General features: G+C 49.8%; 3 protein-coding genes across 4 annotated transcripts; 1 reads left to right on the top strand and 2 right to left on the bottom strand.

Moving 5' to 3' along the window:
• Positions 1 to 723: 723 nt before the first annotated feature.
• On the bottom strand, positions 724 to 8,389 carry LOC142881424 (protein FAM117A-like). 2 transcript variants are annotated; one of them, XM_076015707.1, is made up of 8 exons: positions 7,989 to 8,389; positions 6,706 to 6,845; positions 3,412 to 3,513; positions 3,202 to 3,318; positions 2,972 to 3,088; positions 2,525 to 2,696; positions 2,250 to 2,442; positions 724 to 1,426 (listed from the first exon to the last, which is right to left on the bottom strand). In XM_076015707.1, exons 1-8 carry the CDS (start codon positions 8,155 to 8,157, stop codon positions 1,213 to 1,215), a joined length of 1,224 nt encoding a protein of 407 aa, XP_075871822.1. In that variant the 5' UTR covers positions 8,158 to 8,389; the 3' UTR covers positions 724 to 1,212. The 2 variants fall into 2 exon arrangements, with proteins under 2 accessions (XP_075871822.1, XP_075871823.1); XM_076015708.1 differs by lacking the exons at positions 6,706 to 6,845; positions 7,989 to 8,389 and adding an exon at positions 5,053 to 5,224.
• A 957-nt stretch (positions 8,390 to 9,346) lies between these two features.
• rundc3aa (RUN domain containing 3Aa) lies at positions 9,347 to 20,593 on the bottom strand. The gene is made up of 11 exons (XM_076015770.1): positions 20,298 to 20,593; positions 12,976 to 13,091; positions 12,683 to 12,816; positions 12,506 to 12,591; positions 12,251 to 12,340; positions 11,750 to 11,830; positions 11,485 to 11,650; positions 11,250 to 11,407; positions 11,054 to 11,167; positions 10,729 to 10,835; positions 9,347 to 10,217 (listed from the first exon to the last, which is right to left on the bottom strand). The coding sequence occupies exons 1-11, from the start codon at positions 20,402 to 20,404 to the stop codon at positions 10,072 to 10,074; spliced, it is 1,305 nt and encodes a 434-aa protein (XP_075871885.1). The 5' UTR covers positions 20,405 to 20,593; the 3' UTR covers positions 9,347 to 10,071.
• Positions 13,364 to 17,895, top strand: zwi (zwilling). Its single transcript, XM_076015768.1, has 2 exons — positions 13,364 to 14,370; positions 16,859 to 17,895. The coding sequence occupies exon 1, from the start codon at positions 13,695 to 13,697 to the stop codon at positions 13,941 to 13,943; it is 249 nt and encodes an 82-aa protein (XP_075871883.1). The 5' UTR covers positions 13,364 to 13,694; the 3' UTR covers positions 13,944 to 14,370; positions 16,859 to 17,895.
• Positions 20,594 to 20,694: the final 101 nt, after the last annotated feature.

Below are 20,694 nucleotides of genomic sequence, written 5' to 3'. Positions count from 1 at the left end.
TCGCTTATCCAGTCCGGCAGCTGTAAGGACAGCTAACCACAACATTAAGGTCCTTCCTCCAATATGACGGGCCTGCGGTTTGTCGATCTAAGATGTGGGTGAATTACATTGGCCGAAAGAAGCGAGGTGGGCGCTTTTTCGGCCAATGGCTGAACGACTTGTGGTGGGGAAGGCGGTGCTTGGATTTAAAAGCCGACAATCCACATGTCACAGCACGGCACAACAACAAAGGGGAAACCACAGGGATGATAAACGCTGCAGACTGCTTCAAACCTCAGATACAAGCGTTTGTTTTTTTTTGTTTTTTTAACTCAAATCACAATGGCAGCACGATACATGGCATATTTGTGTTTTTCATGTCTAAAGACATTCTTGCGATTCATTTATTGTAACTTCTTCTTTTAAAAATTAAACCGATGACTTGAGTTCCTTATTGTCAAGAGTACCAGACTGAACGCAATTCTCAAATCACGAATGAGAAATCACCAAGAGTTCTGGTGGGATCAATTCAATTCAAAGCTAACGTAACATCCACTGCAACTTAGATCAACAAAGTCTAAGCAGAAAAAAATACATTGAATTCTTTTGTGAGTACAAAAGAACAGTATAACGTAAATCCATAAAAAGATACAAAAATATATCTGATGTTATAAATCTGTCTACAGTAAAGCCATCTAAACTTGAACCAAAAATAATTATTTTTAAACTGGTTTGCCTATCAGCTTCTTTTTTTCTTTTCTTTTTTCTTTTTTATAAAATTCATTTTATCCAAACATAACAGTTGTTGAATTTGAAAGAAAAGTACACAAAAGCAAAAAAATAAAATAAAAAATACTGTCCATGTACTCCAAGTGCTTAATTTCTTGTACACTTAATATGAAAACAACTCAAGTAGACAGCAGCCGTTGTCAGACCTGCTCATTTTTGGATGTCAACACATCCAGAAATAAAAGTTCATATAAAAAGCCCATCAGAAAGAACAAAAGGATGATTTAAGTGCTGACGAGGCTTAAATGAGCTCAGTCCAGCCTCCTCCCTGAAGATGGGAAGTAAAAGGTAGGGACTCAATCAACACAGCAATCATCACAGCATTTTACAGCAGCGATGAGTCAGGTGAGCTCAGGTATCTGCTGGTGCTGTGCAGAAGAAACAAATCCAGTTCCTGCAGGTCAAGGCAGCGCGAGCAGCTTCGGTCCTTGTCATCCGCCTCACTCACTGCATGCCCAGGTGCCTGGTGGGGGACACCTGACCCGGGCAGCCAGTGACCGGGGAGACGGACAGGCCACGGAAGAGCAGGTCCATGGACGGGAGGAGGGGCTTCAGGAGGCTGACGGGGCAGAAGGCAGAGCCTCCGTGCGGAGTGAAGTTGACCTTGTTGGGGTCGGGGCAAGACGGCTGAAGCAAAGCCTCATCCTGGCAGCAAGACCTGGGTGGAAATACGGGAGGAGAAGCTTGAAACGCTGAATTTTTAGGGTTGGTTACAATTCACAGCTTTGCAACAGATTAATAAGGTGAACAGCTTCTCAGAGCTGCTGTCATACTTTGCAAAGTGGAAAAAAAAAGAGCAATTAGAAGGCTGGTTTACGATGCATAGCGTGTTGCTGTCTGCGCCTTAAAGCAACAAACCTTGCAGCGACCTGATGAGTGATACATTTACTCAGCTCACATAAGAGCCAGGAGCCAAGAGGAGGAGGAGGAGGGTTTAGGGAGTTTCTCTCAAGCAATAATTGTCGTGATTTGTGCCAGAACGAAATCCAGGGCGTAGAAAACTAGGGCAGGTTGCAAAAGACCTGGGCTGAAATACTTGTTTGGATTTAGATGGAGGAGCTTGAACTTTGAGAGCTCAGCCAGTGAAGTCGGGAACAGGCTGCAGGGCATCCAGCAGGACTTCTTGCTGCAGGACCAGTTTGGTATGTTGGCCATGCAGCAGACTTGTCAACGGTAGTTGAAGAGGCCCAGCATAGGCTCAACTACAGGTCAACTACCTCATCTTTCAGTTGAGAAAACCCACTGTCTCGGCTCTAATGTGCCATCCTGTTTAAACAAAAATAAGAGCTAAAAAGACGTTGTGTGAGTGTGGCCCATTCCCATCAGATTATCAGCTGATATCGACCGACTATGCTGACAGCAGCAACGGAAGTCTTCATCCCGCTTTTCCAACTTGAAACTGAAACACCTAAAACTCAGACGTGACATTTGGTATTTTAAATAGACTACATTGCAGAATGATGGGGGTGTCAGGGACTTACAGCGATGCCTCCTCGCACACCCGCACTCGCTCGCAGCCCTCCGGCGGCTCGCGCTGGAAGGAGCAGGTTTTGCTGGGGAGAGGAGAGGAGGAGGAGGAAGAGGAGCAGGGCTGCAGCTGAGGAGGCTCCAGGGCGAAGGAGGGCAGCAGCCGCGGCGACGGGGAGGGACACGAGCTCTCGTCGTCATCGGCCTCTGCGAGGAAGAAGCAGAGGACGTGAAGTCGCGCACGGTTCTTAGCGCAGCGTGACCCCCAATTCATGTCAGCGGCTCTCACCTGGCTCCCCCATCAGGGACGGAGAGGACGGCGACGGGTTGAGCTGGCAGGGCGAGAGTGACGGCGACAGCAGTGAGGGGTCCAGGGGTCCCGGGGAGGGCTCACTCTGGGAGCCACTGCTGCACCTCTGCACGGGGCCTGGAGCCCGGTGGCCGTCTGGGATGTCCAAGATCTGGTGACATTACAGAGAGAGCTGAGGATCAGCCAGTGTGTCCTCAAGCCACCTCTTCAAAATCAGCCCCTTGTGATGTCACAAAGAGCACCGATACCTGGGAGATCCACCCAGCCAGGTGTTGCCACCGCTCACTGAAACTTAGCTGCCCCTATCCCATAATCCTCCCCCACCCCCACCTCCACTGGGACACCATGTGGGAGGGCCAACAGATGATAGTTTTTTTTTTAGCAGGAAGCTGTAAACAGCGGGCTAACTCTGGCCGCCCCACTCACCCCGTGCTGGTCGTCCGGTTTCTCCGACACAAACACCTCCTCCAGCTCCAGGTTCAGGCCCTCCACGCTGCGCCGAAGCCGCGGTGCCAGTCTGTTGAGGGGCAGCAGCGGCAGCGTCTGCAGCAAGAGGTTGTGATCATTCACTAAGCTCCGCCCCTTCCTGTCAGCGACAGCAACCACGCGTCTCTCATCGTCGAGGAAAAACGCAGGAGGCAGCCAAGGGCCGTTACCTGTGTGACGCCTGCCGCGTGGCCCGCCTGCAGTGCAGCGTGGGGGAGGAGCTCACACCCGGACGGGGGCGGGGCGTGACGGGAGCGTTTCTGCAGCTGGTGCCTCAGTTTGGCCACCTGGGGGCAGAGCGGAGCAAGAAAACACAACTATTTGTACAGGAAAGGATGGTGTAATGTGTGGGAGAGTGACGTGATCCCTGGTGTACTGGCCTCCCTCAGGTGCTCGGCGCTCCCCCACGATGCCGAGCGCTTGTGGCCGCCGCTGCCGCTGCTTCTCCTTCCTCGGGTTTCCTCGGCCCAGGAGCTGGGAGTCTTCAGAGAGCCGGAGGAGAAGAGCGCCATGAATACAGAGTAGCGCGCGTGTGTGCGTGTGTGTGCGTGTGTGTGTGTGTGCTTTGTCTGTTAAAGCTTGGGGTTGTGTGGCAGAAGATTCCGGAGCGGAGCCCCACAGCTGTCGCCAACACCTGGCCGACGACAGCTGCACGGAGGAAGAAGCTGCTGCTGTTTCGACACGCCGAGAGAGAAAAAACATCTAAACCACGAGCCGTGTGTACACACACACACACACACACACACACACACACACACACACACACACACACACACACACACACACACACACCAGAGACAAGACTTTGAGGCAGCTCCTTCAGATGGGATTAGCTCTTTTACGTTATTTTTTGGAGAATTGGCGCCCACTCTGGTGAACATATGTAGCTGTGCACGCTGTGTAACGTTGAAAAGAAACTTTAACAAGCTCCTCAACAAACAGGCGTCTCTACAGGCAAAGCAAATCGTCGGTTGTTTGGAATCTGGGGCCTGCTTTTCTGTAGAGTAACAGTACGTATTAAAAGGATCAGTTAGTTTGTCAGACTTCAGGGAGGCCAGCTCTGGACAGACCTAGTGTCTGACTTCAGAACCCAAGTCCACCAACTGCTTCTGATACCATGTCAATGCAAAAAGCAATGCCAACAACGCCATAGCCCACTAAAATGGTCAACTGTAATTTACAAGCACACGAAACAATGCAACAGCACAAACACCCAAGCAGCAACACTCTGGACTGGCTTCATTACTTCACTTTGAGTCATTGTCCATAAAACAGTGAAGGTTCAATGCTGCTACACTGCAGGCTGTGGAGGATGTGCAGGTAGCCGGTTTGTTTTGGTGTAAATGCCCCCCAAAAACGAGACACCTAGTGGCAAAGCATATTGTACGCAGCGCCAGTAAGAGACAGGACGCTAATGTCATTATTTCACTTTGGCTTTGTGAATCTTACTTATTCATCTTGAAAAGCTGCAAATCAGAATTGTGCACAGAGGGGTTTTTTTTGAGCGCAGAGGAGCCAATTAACTTCCTTTTAGTTGCTGCAAGGTGCCCTTAAAGAGCCACAAAAGAAGAATAGACACAGAGGATGAAGCGAGTCAGCGTCAGCCGGCAGCTCCAGAGATTTGCAAGGATGCTGCAGGAGTGGCAGCGTTATCGGAACCAGGCGGCCCTTTCATACAAAACCAAGAACAAACTGAAGGCTGTTCTTGGTGCCAACAATGTTTGAGTGTTAGTCCGGAGTGAATGCAGTGAGAGCTTAGTCAAGCTCTGCGGCAGTGAACTCTCGGTATCAACAGGAAGCCTCCAGCTGGATCCAAATCACAATCTGATTGGTTCGCTTTGAATGTAACCGACAGAAGCTCTGTGTGATCTAATGACCTCTGAAGGAACATTCCGGTCCTGCAACGGCAGAACCCGACAAACATCTCTGCTGCATTCGTTCCTTCCCGTCTACCCAGCAACTAACCGACTCCTCTCGAATTTAGCAGAGCAGCGTCAACATCTGCGGTCATGTGAGCGTACCGACTTCTTCACATGGACTCTGGACCTCTTCCCGGAAGAGCTCTGCTGCCCAGTGGACGCCTGCAGGTTCATCCTGCTCCTGATCATTAAAAAAAAAAAAAAAAAAGGCAATCAGGAACTCCAAGCTCTGGTTCCCTCCACAAGTCCGACCGGGTCTCAGCGGCTGGCGGACGATCCGACCCCGGCGCTGCTGTTCATGTCACAACTGACGGCGTTTAACGGTTTAACGTCCCCCTGGTCGCCACGGCCGGTTCTTCAGGGCGTCCACCTCGCAGCCCTCGGCTGTCCCTCTGCTGCCATGGCTGCCACCTCCGGCCCATGTGAATGCCACCGCAGGGCTAAATAAGTCTGGACGCAGCCTGAGTGGGTCACTCGGTGACACCGGTGTAGAGTTACAGCTGCCAAGCCGGTGCGCCACACATCTATAAAAAGGCCTGTGGGGCCTGCGGCGCCGCACATTCAGCTCATTAATGCCCAACAACTAACCCTGTTTGTTTTGTGGCCCTGAATATCTCTAGGAATGAGAGCCATGTTTAGCATTTTAATCCCGGTTCCTGACGGGCCACCGCATGAGTTAGTACCAGCGCAAATTAAATTCTGCACCAGAAGAAGGAAGAGAGTATTTTAAGAGTGTTTTCCTCGGTGAATGACTGCTGCAAACCTACAAAATGGCTGTCATGTGCATCAGGAATGTGTGATGTCACAAAGGGCACCGACAACTCTGACAGGTGACCATCACCACCCAGGCATTGGCTCCGCCCTCTGAGACTGCCTTGTTTTGGTCCCATTCCAAACGTGTGGAAGCTCCAACAAAGCCTCTGCCCCTAACAGCAGGCTGTCAACACAAGGCTAAATATCTGATTTTCTTGTCATATAAGTCGAGTTTTTTTTTTTCCTTTTTGATGATGAACTTTTCTACGGCTGAGTCGGGGTGGAAAACAAAGATCTGGGAATGGGAAGAACCTTCAAATCACTCGGTATCATGAGGCAGAAGATCATCTGTTACCCCGTGCTCTCATTCTTTGAAGACTAGCGCATGAAAATGAATGAATAATAATTGTGTTTACTTTTCCGTGGTGTTGTTTCTTGTCGCTGTCGTACCTAAAGGTTCCGCAATGCCGAGAGTGGCTTTGTTTTGAGGAAGTGCAGCAGAAGTTGTTGTTTACACCCTCTGAGGTAACGCAGAGACGCTGAGGCAGAGGGAGTAGCTGGGTGCCGCGTGTGTGTCTGCGTGTGTGTGGCTGAGGACGCTGCTGGGGGGATGGGGTGTGTGTATAATGAGGTCAGGAGGGGTCTGCTCCTCACAAAGGAGGCAGAAGGGGGTCCGCTGGAGTTTAAAAACTGTGTCAGGGGCAACGACGGAGACCAAGCTGCGGCGCTGGGTGATGGTACCCAGGGCTTTTGTGCACCAGTTAGGAGCAGATACAGTCGTGTGTGTGTGTGTGTGTGTGTGTGTGTGTGTGTGTTTAAGGAAGACGAACAAGGCCAACGACATATTTCCACTTGGCTGCCTCCTGCTGCATCGAGACACCTGCAGCAGAAAAAAACCCTCTGCCTTCGTTCTCTCTCTGCCGCAGGTTGGTTTTTTTTTTTGTTTTTTTTTTACTTGTTTTTTTTTTTTCAGCTACTGCGGCTGCAGCAGCGTACGCTCACCTGCGTGGCTTTGTCACAGGTCACGGCCACGCCCTCCGACTCTTTGGGCCACTGGCCCTGCAGGTACGGTCCCACGATGGCGTCCAGCGAGAGGGTCCGACGCATGGTGGGCCTGGGCGGGCGGGCCGCCGTCCTGTCGGCTGAGGACCAAAAACGATGACAAGGTTGGTGCGCTTCAATGCAGCATTGCAAACGCAGCGGCTTTGGTGTTGGTTTTTGCCCCCAGAAAAAACCCTGCCACCCTCACCACCACTTCTGTGTTTTCTTGTGTGTGTGTGTGTGGTGGCGCGCGCACACACACACACACACACACACACACACACACACACACACACACACACACACACACACACACACACACACAGATAGGGAAACTTGTAACAGCATCCTAACACCAACACAGTCAGACCCTTGCAGAGCTGGCTGCTGCTGCTGCTGCTGCTGCTGCTGCTGCTGCTGCTGCTATGTTAGCATATTAGCAAGCAGCATAAATCCCACAGGTCAGAGTGCAAAGTTCTGGGAGGGGGGAGGAATGAGGAGCTGGAGGCTCTCATTGTCGAGTTTCACTGCCTCAATTTCAGGATGGTTTTTTGTTTAATTTTCTTTTAGGTTTTAGTTCAGGAGATTTATTTTATGTTATTTCTCCTGAATCCTCCTTCACCCACTTTATTAAATTCTGCAACCACTTGTTGCTGATCTGCAGTGAGTGTGAAGAACATTTGCATCATCATAAAAAAGGGAGGCGCATTGAAGCTTCTCTTTTTTTCTCTTTAGCTTGGAATCCCCAGTATTTTCCTAATCATTTGTTGATACCGCTTCCCCTTCACTTACTCACACTTTCCCACAGCCTCTGAACGCCTCCTGCTGTTAATTTAATATTTGCATAACTTGCAGTGCTCCTCTTGCTGCCAAACACTTGCTTTGCTGCACCACAGACCCCAACACTTCAACACAACTGGGGGAAAAAAAAAACCTTAAAATGATGCTTCCAAAGTCATGTTTATGTTTCTAAATCTCAAGGAATTCCTCCTGGGCCAGCTGGGTGATCAGTTCGGCCGCAGTTTCTTTGTGTTACACTGAAGAGTGGATGGCCGGGAGCAGGATAAATACACTTTTAACCCGGGAGTTTAGCAACAGTTTCAATCAAAAACACCTTTAAGATGCGATTGGAGACAGATGGTGGTGGAAGGTTGAAAGCAAAGCAACATTTCTTCTCTGGACCACATGGGCATGAATGCAGGTCTGACCCTCCTCCTCCTCCTCCTCCTCCTCCTCCTCCTTACCCGTGCTGACCTCCCTGCAGCCCCTCTGGAGCTGGAACAGGACGGTGGCTCTGAGGGGCTGCAGGCTCCCCCGAGGAGCCGCTCCGCTCCTGGCCGACATCCCGGCGCTTTGCTCCGGCTGCCTCTGCCTCGATGAGTCGCCGCTGCCTGGTTCCGCCTGTGGCCGCATTCAGCAGCTCTTCCTGCGGGTCGACCTGCAACTCGGCCTCCAGTCGGGCAACGCACTCCCCACTGCGCTGCTGGTGAACATCCCTGTCCCAGAAGTAGAGAGGAGCTGAAGGCGCATGTTAGTCGTGCGTAAAGTGACGCATTACGCACGGCGGCGTGTTTGGCTCCGATGTGCGCGGTGACAACACAAGAGTCCGGCTGAACTCTCTGGAGTAGTTTCTTCACTCCGGCGGTTATGATTTTGGGGTGAAGACTCGGTTGGCTGCTGCAAAGTGACGCTGAACGCTGATTGGCCCATCCCTACATCTGTCAGCAGGTCCCGCCCCCCAAAACTTAAAGTTCCCATCCACTTTGTTCACGCTCCACTCCTCCAACGATGTACGACCCCCCAGACCAGACCAGACCAGTGTGTGTGTGTGTGTGTGTGTGTGTGTGTGTGTGTGTGTGTGTGTGTGTGTGTGTGTGTGTGTGTGGTCTCCAAACTAGGGTTCAGGGACCCCTGCAGAGTGCGAGAGCTGCGCACGTAGCACACGTGTTAATCAGTAACATCGATAGATAGTTTTTGGAAATGAAAATAAGGGAATATAATAGATTTAATAAATCTAATAAAAATTGATAATGGACAAAATACTTTGACTTTCCCTCATTGTTGTTCTGAAACGCGTGTTTTTGTAACGACATATCACAAACATCTAAAGGTGCCGACAAAAGAATGAAAGCGGTTGGTCATTTCTTTCATTTTTTTTTTTAAAGACCATTCTAGAGGAAACGAGTTCTCTGGTTTGATGTGCTCATATTAACTGGTGGTACGTCCATAAAGTTTCCTTTCAACAGGTCCAGATGGAAAGTCCTGCTGTTGCAACAAAAAATAAAATACTGATAACTGAAGGACCAGCTCATAGTTTTGGTTCAAACGTATCACAGTCATTCTAAGCCAGAATCCCTCGCCGGTTCATCCGGGACATCTCGAGGGAACTGGATAATTTCACGCGGACAAACTACCTGCCTCAGGGTTGCTTTACTCGACGTGGTATCTTGACCACATCAGCATCATTCAGCCTCGACTTGCCGGCGCTTCACCGCCACCTTCTGGCAGTTTGGAGGAAATCTCTGACGCTTCATCCAACCTGTTACACAATGGGACGCCGCTAGATGGAGCCAGAGCTGCTCACTGACCACATCAGCCACACTTGATGGAAAAAGGCAGTTTATTGCGATGCAAAACAACATCCAACAACATCAACACAACTCATACAATGTCTGTTGAGGGAAAATAAACTGCAATGTGGTAAAAACGAGATGAATTAAGACATTAAGATTTGATATAATCCATAAATAACTCATCAGATCCCACTTTTGCGACAGGGGCGGGAATACAAATGCCACTTTTCCCCCTTTCCCTGTAAGTCAGCCATGAATAAAACAAATCACAGTCACAGTCTGTAAATAATGCTGTCGTCAAAATCCCATTTTTTTAAAACCAAAATCACGTCTCTCGTGGCTGCATCCAAAGAGCTGCGAGCGAACTTTGGTCACATGATACGGAAGCAGAAGAAGAAGAAGAAGAAAAAGAGCTGTAAATCAAGAAAAAGCAGGCCGGAGGTGCACAAACACAACTGTCGTTGCTCGTGGGAGAGCAGTGGCAGTCGATCAAATCAAAAGGAGTGAGATTGGATGCGTCTGACAGGAAGTACGGGGACAATGGCGGAGGGAGGGACCGGAACAGGAAGTAGAAAGTAGAATGCGAGCGCTTCGACGGAAAAAAACCCCAAACAAACCAAGAGGCGAGTGTGCGGTGACGCTCCTGTCGTGTTTCTCCCACAGAGCCGTCGACCTTCAGGCGGGAGACGCAGCATCACCAGGTGGGCAGGGCAGGGAGACGGGTGAGGAGAGGGGAGGCGGGGCCTGGCGTCTCCTAGCTGGGGGACAGCGTGGGGGGGCTGGGCTCGGCGCTGATGTTGACCAGGCACTCATTGGACTTGAGGCTGGCCAGCGACTTGGAGCTGGGCAGGAAGGCCAGGGAGCCGCACAGGCGCAGCATGGGCGGGGCCTCGTCCTTCCCTGCAGGCAGAGGGAGGAGGGAAGGGGGGGGTCAGACGGTGCACAATTGACTCCGCCCACTGTGGAGGGTGGCGGGGATGGTGTGGTGCGGTGTGGAGGGTCCACCAGCAGGAATCAATCGCGCTTCTGTGTGTGCGCAACGTGTGCAGGGGCGGCGGCGGCAGCAGCAAGGCATGCTGGGACAAACAGACCCACAACTGCACGTCTTCATTGTCAGTATCTGTGTTTAGAGAGAGACTCTAAAAACAAAAAAACAAAATAAAAGTATTCAGTCGTGCAAAAAGCAACACATGTAGCCCTCTGTTTACTGCCTCCTGCTCAAAATGAGACTTTACAGGGCTTTATCAGCACCGTGTGTGACATCATAAAGGGTTGAAAGGGCCATACCTGCAAAGAGACTGTTAATGCTAAAAGAAATACACAAAACTGGTTTACACCGGCAATGACTTAGGGATAAGATTGAAAATATTGCATTAATCAGGGGAGTTCTCGGTGAGAAATGTTTTCTTACTAGCTGAGTTCCAGGCAGCGTCGCCGTTCTGACGCCCATCGGCCTTCTGGGAGTCCGAGTTCAGACTGACCTCGGCAGACAGTTGCTCCAGACTGTGGAAACTCCTCCTAGTGGACAGACAACATTGTTGCAAATGCTACGATAGATAGATAGACAGACAGACAGACAGACAGACAGACAGATAGATAGATAGATAGACAGACAGACAGACAGACAGATAGACAGACAGACAGACAGACAGATAGATAGATAGACAGACAGACAGACAGACAGACAGATAGATAGATAGATAGATAGATAGATGGACGGGGCATCTGGTGTTTACCTGCGGAAAAGCTTGACGTCTCCCTGGTTGTTGCTGACCACCGACCACTGGTTGACCAATGGGATGGAGAGATCTTTGGCCAGGTGGGAGGAGTCACATGGCATGAGGGCGGAGCTGAATGAAATGCAGAAGGTTTAAACCAGGACACTGAGAGTCTGTGGCCACTGAAAACCCCCCCCAAAAAAACCAAACTCACAGTTGCGCCTGCAGCTCCAGCACGACGGCCTCCAGCTCCTTCTTCTCCTGCTGGCCCTGCACCGTCAGCTCCTCCACCTTGGCCCTCAGACACTTGTTCTCCGTCTCCACGTTCTTCATCTGCGACTCCCGCAGACGCACCAGCTCCTCCAGGTATCCCTGCGCAGGAGGCTCAGCTCAGTGAGGGCGAAGCCGGGAGCTGATTTTGTTTGTTTTCCGTTTTGTCTTTTTCAAACCTTCTGGGCGTAGACGATCTTGAACCTCTGCTCCATCTTGCGGCACTTGTTGCTCCAGCTCTCCTCGTCGGTCACCAGCGGGATGTAGGGATGCTCGGGCACGCTCTCCTCGCTGTTGCTGCTGTCCACGCTGCGCCGGTCCTCCTCGTCGCTCAGGTAGTCGTAGCTGCGGCGCAGACACAGAGAGAGAAAGAGCCTGATAGTGACGCACAAACTAACACAACACACACACACAGGACACATGCACAGGACACGGCAGTGTCACCTCTGGGTGAACTTCAGGTAGGGCGTGTAGTCGACGACAGCCGGAGACTTTCCGTCCAGAGTCTCGCCCTTCAAGCAGAAACTGCAGCGAGAGATGAGAGGCAGTTAGCACCTCGTCACGCAGGGGAAACACTGTTTGCCCCGCACGACGTCTCCAGCTTTATCCTTTTATATGCATAATTGATTGCATGAAAATCCATTAAACATGAGAAAAGAACATCGTGTGGTAATTTATTATTCAGCGATACAAGTGCTCTACTAATAGTTCAGCAAAAGGAACTAAATACAAGGAACAACCATGAACAAACCCACGGCGGAGCTACAAGAAGAACATTTAACCTTTGATCTAGTTATTCCAAGTGGTCACACGTGGTATTGCAGCAAGGGATCCCACTCAAAAAACAGGAAGTCAATCCAAAAATGTAAAAAAAAAATCTGTTTTTTGTTTTATTATTTGACTTTAAACTGGTTTTGTGTGCTTCGGGTACAAACGCGTGTGTACCTGAAATCGATTGCGCTCAGTCCAATCAGCATGCCTGTGAGAACCGTGGCCTCCTCTCTCAGCATGATGGCTCCGTCGTCGTAGAACCTCCTGTCAGGTGACGAGATGGTCGTCGTCAAACCAAAAAGTGAACCATGGATGTGTCTTATCGTGTTTGTCATGCAAGATTCTGCAAAACTTCTGCATGAGGAGTTCACAAAGACGCTGATCGTGGTAAGTGAATTGTTGCAGAACGTGGGCTCTGTTTGGCCTGACCTGGTTGTTCTTGTGTCCCTCAAGGCGGTGGATATATATTCCGACAGACGTTTCTCCATCAGCGCCACGCGAATCCACGCACGGCCCTGCAGGGCCATGCAAAAAAAGGGAAAATTACAAATAAATACCATTCATTCTGAAAGCTGCCATACAGCTCCGCCTCTGAAAAGTTCTCGCCTTGGCTCTGGACGTGCTGATGTTCTCGATGTTTTCGATGCTGGCGATGCAGCTGTTCTGCACCTTGCTGCACGCCAGCCGGATGTATTCCCAGAAACTGCGCTGTCCATCCGAGCTGAACCAGCTTCCCGAACCTGGGATCAGAAGGCAGACATTCATGGGCAGGGCGCAGACGGCCGACCCTCCCTCTCTGTGAGAGAGCTCAGCTGAGGCTCCACTCTCCGGTTCCCACCCTGCTACCGCAGTTAACCTCCCCCCTCCCCCACCGAGTCCTGCGTTACCTTTGGCGTTACCTTTGAAGCGGTGGCTGAGGATGTGCTCCAAAATGGCAGCAAAGTTAATAAACTCCTCGGATGAGTCGTCTATGGGCTCTGCGGTGTACTTTTCTAGGAGGGTCTTTACGGAGAATCTGAAAGGGACACAAAACAAGGAATGATAAAGGTATTAGAAAAGTATTTCAGCCGGTTGAGTGATTTTTTTTTGTTTGTTTTTTTTTACAGGATTTAAACTTTGGATCATGTGCGTGCACAAGGCGCTACCATGCAGCCGCCAACTGTACCCGTGCAGAAGAATGTGCTACTGTATTTGAACCCTGCAACAATAGTTGCACGGAGGCTTTTCCCTCTCCAGTTTTGGGAACGGCGCCACCTAATCACACTGAGGTCACCGCCGATTGTCTTGTGTACTGCACAATGTTCCCCTTCAGTGCCCTGGCAGTGTTATCATGAAAACACTACAATTAACCCCCTGTCCCTCCAGTGTTTGAGCACACTGTCCCTCCAGGTCCCTTTGGGTCTCGTCTCTCTGAGGGACCGACCATCAAAGAATGATACAATAATGGTGCCCCCCACCCCCGACCCCCCCCACCCTATCTATACACGGTGGTCTGATCTATTTAGGGCTCCCGGCGCCGTGGCTTTAGTTTGGCTTCTGACCCACAGGCAGCCAATGCAGCTTGCATGTTAAGAGCTGGCATTCTGGCACAAGTTCCGGGCTGACCGCCACAGTCTTGATGGGTAACACGAGCATCACCGAGGGCAAGACTGCCCTGGCAGTGGGAAGCACCTCCATTGCCAGGGGAAAAACCACCGTCTCCATGGGAAACTCCTCCATCTTCAGGGGAGTGACCACCACCTCCATGGGAGATTCCACCATCGAAAGGCAAAAGACTACAGTGGCTCTGGGACGGGCCAGCTTCAGCCGCGGGACGACGACAACCTCCTTTCGAAAAGCCTTGATGCCCAGGCGCAGGAACACCTAAATGGAAAGGACGGCTGAAGGCAGGGCGAAGCAACCGAAAGCGGCCAAGCAGTCCAAGAAAGACTCTAACAATGAGTGGAAAACCACATTCTCGTCAAGCAAAACCTCCTTCACCAAGGGAAGGGTTTCATTCCTGAGGACTAAGTACGCCATCTCCTGGGGCAAGACCTCCATCTCCTGGAGCAGAACCGGCATAACACTGGGCACCAACGGCTTAGCTCTGGGCATAATCTCTGTGACACGAGGGGAGACAACAAGTACTCTCACCACTGTGACTTTCACCCACGGGACCAAGTCAGTGTCTTTGGTCAAAACGACCCTCATCAGGGGCAAAGAAAGGCACAGCAACTGCTACTGGGATTTTCACACATGACTCCTGCACACACTTAAATCGCGGATGTTTCTTAAAATCCGGTCAGTTTTAGAAGGTCAGTAGTACTTAAAAAGTCAACTGAAAAAGGGCTGTTTATATCAAAGTGTGTGTGTGTGTGTGTGTGTGTGTGTGTTTGTCTCAGAATTTACAGCTCCCTAAATCGTAGGAAATGTGCTAGATGAGTGGCAGATCTAATGTGTTTGTAATCAAAAATGAGATGTTCCACAGTCACGCCGAGGGTGTTTTGCAAATGTGACGTTGAGGAGATGTTGGAGTGTCTTCGCAGCAGGGAGGGAGAGTGTGAAACAGCTGTGTGGGATGGTATGTGGAGACACAAGAGAGTGTGTGTTTTTCACCAGCACTACTCCTCTGTATAGTATGCAGTGTACAGTCGTTGACATGTCAGCGTCTTTGGCGGAAATTGGGTATTTCTTGTTCACAATGGTGCAATTACCAACCTTACCCCCATACACCTGCAAGGGAAGACAAGTTCGAACCCGAAATCTGTAAAAACTGTAACAGTGGTTATAAAAGGTAACGTGTCTAAAACCTCTTGGCCCTGACTGTTGTTTTTGTGCCTTTTGCAAGACTGAACTCAAAAGGACTTTAGTGCTGAAACCTCCTTAAAGAACCGCACCCGACATTCGAGTGAAGAGAAAACTCGGCAGAGGATGTGATTGAAGCACACATTCACCCTCTTCCATTGTCACTTCCACCCGCTTCCATGCAAGGTTTACACGTCCATACAAAGAGGCTGCAAGGGAACAATGGTTTAACAAGAAAGTGATGTCACCGCAGAGTACCCCCCCTTTGCAACAATGTTCCCTTCAACTGTCTGGTGTCGTCGTGGCCGAAGGACAATTGCACCACTGTCCAATACACCCAGATAGGCTGGGCCCACCTACGGCTGCCTCTGTCCATTCACAGCAGCACATGGGCGGTATGTGGCCTTCCAGAGCCCACGTCCATCGGCTCAACAAGGGCATTATCCAGAACGGGGGAGTTGTGCTATCCACGCTTAGCACTCTGGTTGATCTGCAGATCGGAGCAGATGCTACTACTATCCCGCAGGGACAGAGCAGGGTTTGCTGCATGAGTGTGCGATGTGTTGCCTTGAGTGAGCCCCGAGCCCCACCGTTGAATCTGGGTCAAGAAAACAAGGGTCTCCTCAATGGGCAACACCAGCTTCACCGAGGGGAAGACGGCCTTAACCCTGGGCAACACCACCATCAAGAGGGGAAAGAGCAAGCTTGCAGTGGGGGGCTCATCCATCTCCCGGGGCAGGAGCACCACTTCCTTGGGTTCCTCCACCATCACCAGCGGGAAGACCAAGATCTCGCTGGGCAGTGCCTCCTTCAGCAGAGGCTCCACCACCACCTCCTTCCGCAAAGCCATCTTTCCCAAACGCAAGACGCTCTAGACGAGAGGGAACCTTGTCGTGGATTGTGGGGGATGGCGCAAAGTGGAAGAAGAAGAAAACACGGAGAATATATGGACCCCGGGTTGGCATCTGCTTGGGGGTCGGCTCCAAATGGGATAAATCTACCTTTGGGCTCTTTGAATTATGTCTGATCTGACGGATTTATCAAGGAAACAGGTCAGTGGCATCTAAAGTTTTGATGTGAGTTGATATGTGAGTGACATGAGAGCTTCAGGCTGGTTAGTGAAGGGTCCTTTTGTTCCCCATTATAAGCAAAAGACTGATCTATGTCAAAACAAATGAGACAGTTGGCTAGGATGTTGTATGAATGCCTCGTTAAACTTGTCTGTGGTTAAGAGCAAATTAACCTCTTAAATATCATGTTCTTAAGTAGTTTCATCGGTTTAGCGGTTTGCCTTTCCCATGGTTTCTACCACTCTGTGCAACCCTTTGGATACAAAAGAAAAATGTGTGCAAACACACCTAAACAGCGCTTAAACATACTGTGTCAAACTAAACCTGCGAGATACCTAGCTTCCAGAAAAACTCCCGGTGTTCCAAATTGTTCCCAGGGCCGGTTGTCAGATCCCCAGACTAAAGGCTAACCTGCTAGCTTTCTTGAGACGGATCACCATGGCTACAAAAGCCATTCAGTCGACTCCTGTTGATGAGACGGGGTTATCCGTCAAAGAAAGATCAAAGCAAAAAAAAAAACTGTGAGTTAGCATGGGCCCTTTGATGGGACAGGGGGTCTGTGGGCCTAAGATGGAAATGGATGGAGTGGACTGGCAACATGTTCTTGGTACGATTTGACACTGAAAAACAACTGCGGCGGGGTCTTGGGACAAGCTTCTTTTGTGCCCCTCTCACACAACTTGGACGGCTGCCGAGCCCACTCCCTGCACTCTTTCAAACGTCCTCTTGTTCTCCGCGACCCCTTCATACTGTACTTACAAGTGTGTCTGATCCCAGGGCCAATCGGAAAAGAGCAGATATCAGCGGTGACGCCACAGCTTAAGTTTCGCTGCTGTTGAGATTTCCCTGACTCCTGTCTCTCTCTCTCTCTCTCTCTCTCTCTCTCTCTCTCTCTCTCTCTCTCTTTCCAACTCTTCCCCCCTTCTAGTCTTGGCTTAACCAGCAGTATCGGATGACAGCGGCAGACTCCGCAAGGGCTGCGGCATTGTGTAACACCAGCCCGTGCTGGGTATATCGTTCCGGACTGTTGGGAAAGAAGACCAAGAGCAGTTTTCCTTGTGGAATGTTACAATGACGGCGATCATTCTGGCCCAAAAAAATAAATAAATAAAGTGTACATATGCAAAGATGTAGCTGCAACTCGCCGGGTCATTACCCCTCCATTTGAAAAAGTGTCTGGTGCAAAGTGTTTCGATGGTCAGAGGAGGTGCATACGAATTGGCGTGAAAGAGAAGACTGCAGAAATTGAGAAAAGCTCAGAGCGCAAATCAGTAGTTTGAATCCAAGGTGGGGTAAGATGGTATCAGGAATGTCGCCGGCAAGACTGCAAGACTGACTGAGCGCGTGGATTCAAAAACATTTCAGGATCGTACAATGAGCCACCTACACGCAGAAGAACGTCCACAAGTTATGAAAATCAGGCATAATTTACAACTGAACATTCCACAGCCCGGAGCCACGCCTCACACAAAGTTGGGCCGTGTGATGCACCACCAGGCCAACCGCCTCCCTCCCATCCTCGTGCCCTCCCTCCTCTTACTGCAATACTCCTCTTGTTTACAGGAAGCAGCCGAAAGTGGAACACCACATCACATTGCACCCCGTCAAACCTCACTTCTCTTCTATGTTTTCTCAGGTCTGCCACAGCAACAACAAAGCCCTATGAAGAGAACCAAGACGACAGACAAAAAAACAAACAAACAGAAAAAGAGCAGCAAACAGCTTAGAAACATGCAGAGTTAAATCACGAGGCCTCCAGACTGATTCAAACAAATGCAAGCCAAGGCGAACAAGGTTCCACCGAGGGATTGGCGACAAAGGTTCCTGCCGTCCTCCTCGTCGTGCTCACATCCAAACCTGTTTCTACCGGCAGATCACGACGATGCTGCTGTTACTGTCTGGACATGAAAATTATCAGCGAGTCCCTAAGAAGGAATCAAGGCAAAGTTTCACAAGGAGCCACAAGATGAAAAAGCTAGAAAAAAAAAAAACAAGCCACAGAGAAAAGCCTTGACTCTTTGTTAGGGGCTGTATCTTACGGCAGCAGCTACTGTTGTTTTTCTTTTATTCCATATGTGTTACCATACCCGTCCATAACTTTAATTCCAATGGTGGGGGTTCGTAAGTTTTAACGTGGGATGGGTCTTAACTTAGATGGGGGAATTCAATATGTGAGGTGTTCATACAAAATTCCTGTGAAGGTAAAGACATTTTCATCTATCTTTTCTTTGGAGATTCCCAACATGCCATTGGCCGCACGCACACTCCTAGTTTGTCTGACCAACACCGGCTCCTTCTGTTACTACTGACTCAGTAAACAAAGCAACCTCAGTGATCAGCAGAGGTCAGAGAAGTTCCCGTGCCTGGTGCGGTTGACCCACGCCGTACCTGATTTTATAAATAGGCTGCCACGCCACCCTCATTGTGACGCCCGGTAACCTGAGAACAGTTCTCACAGAAGCAAGGAAAGGCCCCATCGAGCCAAATGTGAGACACCGGACATGTTAATCTGAGTGCGACTGTATGTATTTTAAACGTGTGTGACGTCAGACTTTATGTATACACACACATATCTCAGTGTGGGGAAGGTGGGGGGTGGGGGGGTTAAGAGCTTGGCCTGGTGTACTAACGTAGCACTAACACCAGCTAAGCTAACGCAATCTGGTAGCAGTTCAAGCTGTGGTGGAAAGACTGTTTCCTGTTAGCCGCTGATTCAAGACTGGATGTACACAACAACAACAACAACAACAACCTTGCACTACTTGAATCAACCATCCAGACGCATCCAAGCGTGAGAAGATGCAGATGCAGTGGAAGCAGCACCAAGAACTTGAACCTAATTGATGTTGTGTAGCTCATTAGCAAAGAGACACTCTTTGCTACAGGCTTTTACTGAAAGAGATGTGCTTTATTTCTGTGTCGTCCAGTGTGTTTGTCGTTTTGTGTTTTGTTTTTTTATTTCAAAGTTCAGCAGTGATTAAACCGAGCTGAGCTGAAAACAACCGTGTTAATCCGTCTTCGTGTCCTAAGTCTGCCGTGGGAAACTTCTCTTTTTTTTTTTTTTGCAGACCAGCTCTGTGTAAATGCGTGTGTGTTTTGCCTCACTGTACGTGTCCTACAATAAAAGAAGGTGCTTGAGTGCGTGTCTAATGCAAAGTGCTGTCAGCGTTTGATTCATTCGGCCTACATACCCTGCGTTTGGAACGCTTTAAAGAAACGCTACGGCCCGAAGAGGTTTGAACAACACGGCAATTCATGGAGGAAAACGAAACGTGTCATCATTCATATCAATTTAAAAAAAAAAAAACAATATATAAAGCCACGATCGCACAGGGGAGAAATCCGCCTGCCAATCCACATTGCAAAAAAATCTAGCAGAAATGAAAGCTAAAAATAGAGGACATTCCAATCAAAACATGTCCAGCTATCCTTTGAACAAATCAGCTCTCACTTGATTAAAACCTTTGATTTATTTCTTCTTCTTTTTTTCTATTTGAATGAATGAATTAATCATTTTGGTCGATGATAAAATATATATATATATGTATTAAAAAAAATGATAAAAGAAAACGGATCATTTGAATACAGATGAAGGCACCACCGTGTAAAACAGGCCTGACCCGACCACATCATTTGACAGGGAGTCGTTTATAGGACAAAAAAACAGGAAGTGCTCCACCATCATAAATGCTCTCCGTTCGGCTGATAATGTGACATGTCTTTGAGTGGACGTGCAGCCCAGCGTGACCCCTCAGGAACAGTGACCAACAGGCCAATCAGGGAAAGGCTTCACATCACCACCACCATCGGCAGTGAGTGTGTGTGGGGGGGTGGGAGTCCTTGCACTGCCAGTGATGCCCTTGTCCCAACCCGCCTGCAATCATGGAGGAATAAAAAAAAAAAAAAAAAAAAGAAGAGCAGCAGATGGCTCACGATGAAGGCACCGTGAATCTGATTTTTATCGGTGAAATCTGAGCCGTAAGTCAGTGCAGACATTTGCTGTGCAAAGGTCGCGGAGAGAATCAATTTGTATACTCATATTCATAAAACGTAAAAATTTAATCTGAGGCACTACAGAGGGGATCAATGCAATGTAAATATATGACTGCATCCCTCTGACATGCAGATGACATTTGAAGGTGGATTTTTGTTTGAAACCAACCCCCCCCATCCGCCTCTAACCAGCGGGTGTGGTGACGCTGAAGGTGAAAACACACCTGGCTGCAATTGCTACAATTTGCGCGCTTTGGGTCTCTACGGTCTGTCGCCAAAAGGTTGCATCCAGCTGGTTGGGGTTCTATTGAGAAAACACACAGGCGCAGGCAGCGGCTGAGCCCTGAGCCTGCGGCCGGTGTCGTGATGTCTACCTGCAGACCGTGATGAGGTTCTTCCGCTCCACGCCGACGCTCCGAGTAGACGCCTTCTTCGGTGTCAGACCCATAGCCATTGCTGTGTGAATGCAGCCCGACTCCATCCAGCGGCGGCCGCGGGGCCTCTTCGGGTTGCGTGCCCAGGCCAGGGCCCCCCTTCCGTCCGCTCCTGTGTCCGGCAAACAGCCGCCGCCGCTGGATGCTGCAGCGGCCCACGGTGATGCGGATGCTGCTGCTGAGCTAGCGGTGACTCGCCTGTGTTCGGTCAAACAAGCCGCTCCGGTGATCGAGATGCGACTTTACCGCCAACATTACGGTAAAGGCCAGCGCGCTTTAGGGACCGTCCATAAATTACCATTACGTTCTTAATAAGCGTTATAATTTAAGATCCGGC

This window comes from Nelusetta ayraudi, unplaced genomic scaffold (assembly GCF_046127955.1).
Source record: "Nelusetta ayraudi isolate G7.1 ecotype Tasmania unplaced genomic scaffold, CSIRO-AGI_Nayr_v1 ptg000195l, whole genome shotgun sequence".
Lineage (NCBI taxonomy): Eukaryota > Metazoa > Chordata > Actinopteri > Tetraodontiformes > Monacanthidae > Nelusetta > Nelusetta ayraudi.
This window is presented reverse-complemented; position numbering and strand designations above follow the sequence as displayed.

What these genes read in the sequence shown, in the direction of transcription:
- LOC142881424 (XM_076015707.1), bottom strand. Translation starts at nt 8,157, where the DNA reads ATGCGGCCACAGGCGGAACCAGGCAGCGGCGACTCATCGAGGCAGAGG. An exon ending in CTGCAGGGAGGTCAGCACGG is followed by an intron (nt 6,846 to 7,988) that starts GTAAGGAGGAGG and finishes TTTGGTCCTCAG; the next exon opens with CCGACAGGACGGCGGCCCGC. An exon ending in ACGCGGCAGGCGTCACACAG is followed by an intron (nt 3,089 to 3,201) that starts GTAACGGCCCTT and finishes CTCTTGCTGCAG; the next exon opens with ACGCTGCCGCTGCTGCCCCT.
- zwi (XM_076015768.1), top strand. Translation starts at nt 13,695, where the DNA reads ATGGGTAACACGAGCATCACCGAGGGCAAGACTGCCCTGGCAGTGGGA.
- rundc3aa (XM_076015770.1), bottom strand. Translation starts at nt 20,404, where the DNA reads ATGGAGTCGGGCTGCATTCACACAGCAATGGCTATGGGTCTGACACCG. An exon ending in CCTCAGCCACCGCTTCAAAG is followed by an intron (nt 12,817 to 12,975) that starts GTAACGCCAAAG and finishes TTCTGATCCCAG; the next exon opens with GTTCGGGAAGCTGGTTCAGC. An exon ending in AGGGACACAAGAACAACCAG is followed by an intron (nt 12,341 to 12,505) that starts GTCAGGCCAAAC and finishes GTCACCTGACAG; the next exon opens with GAGGTTCTACGACGACGGAG.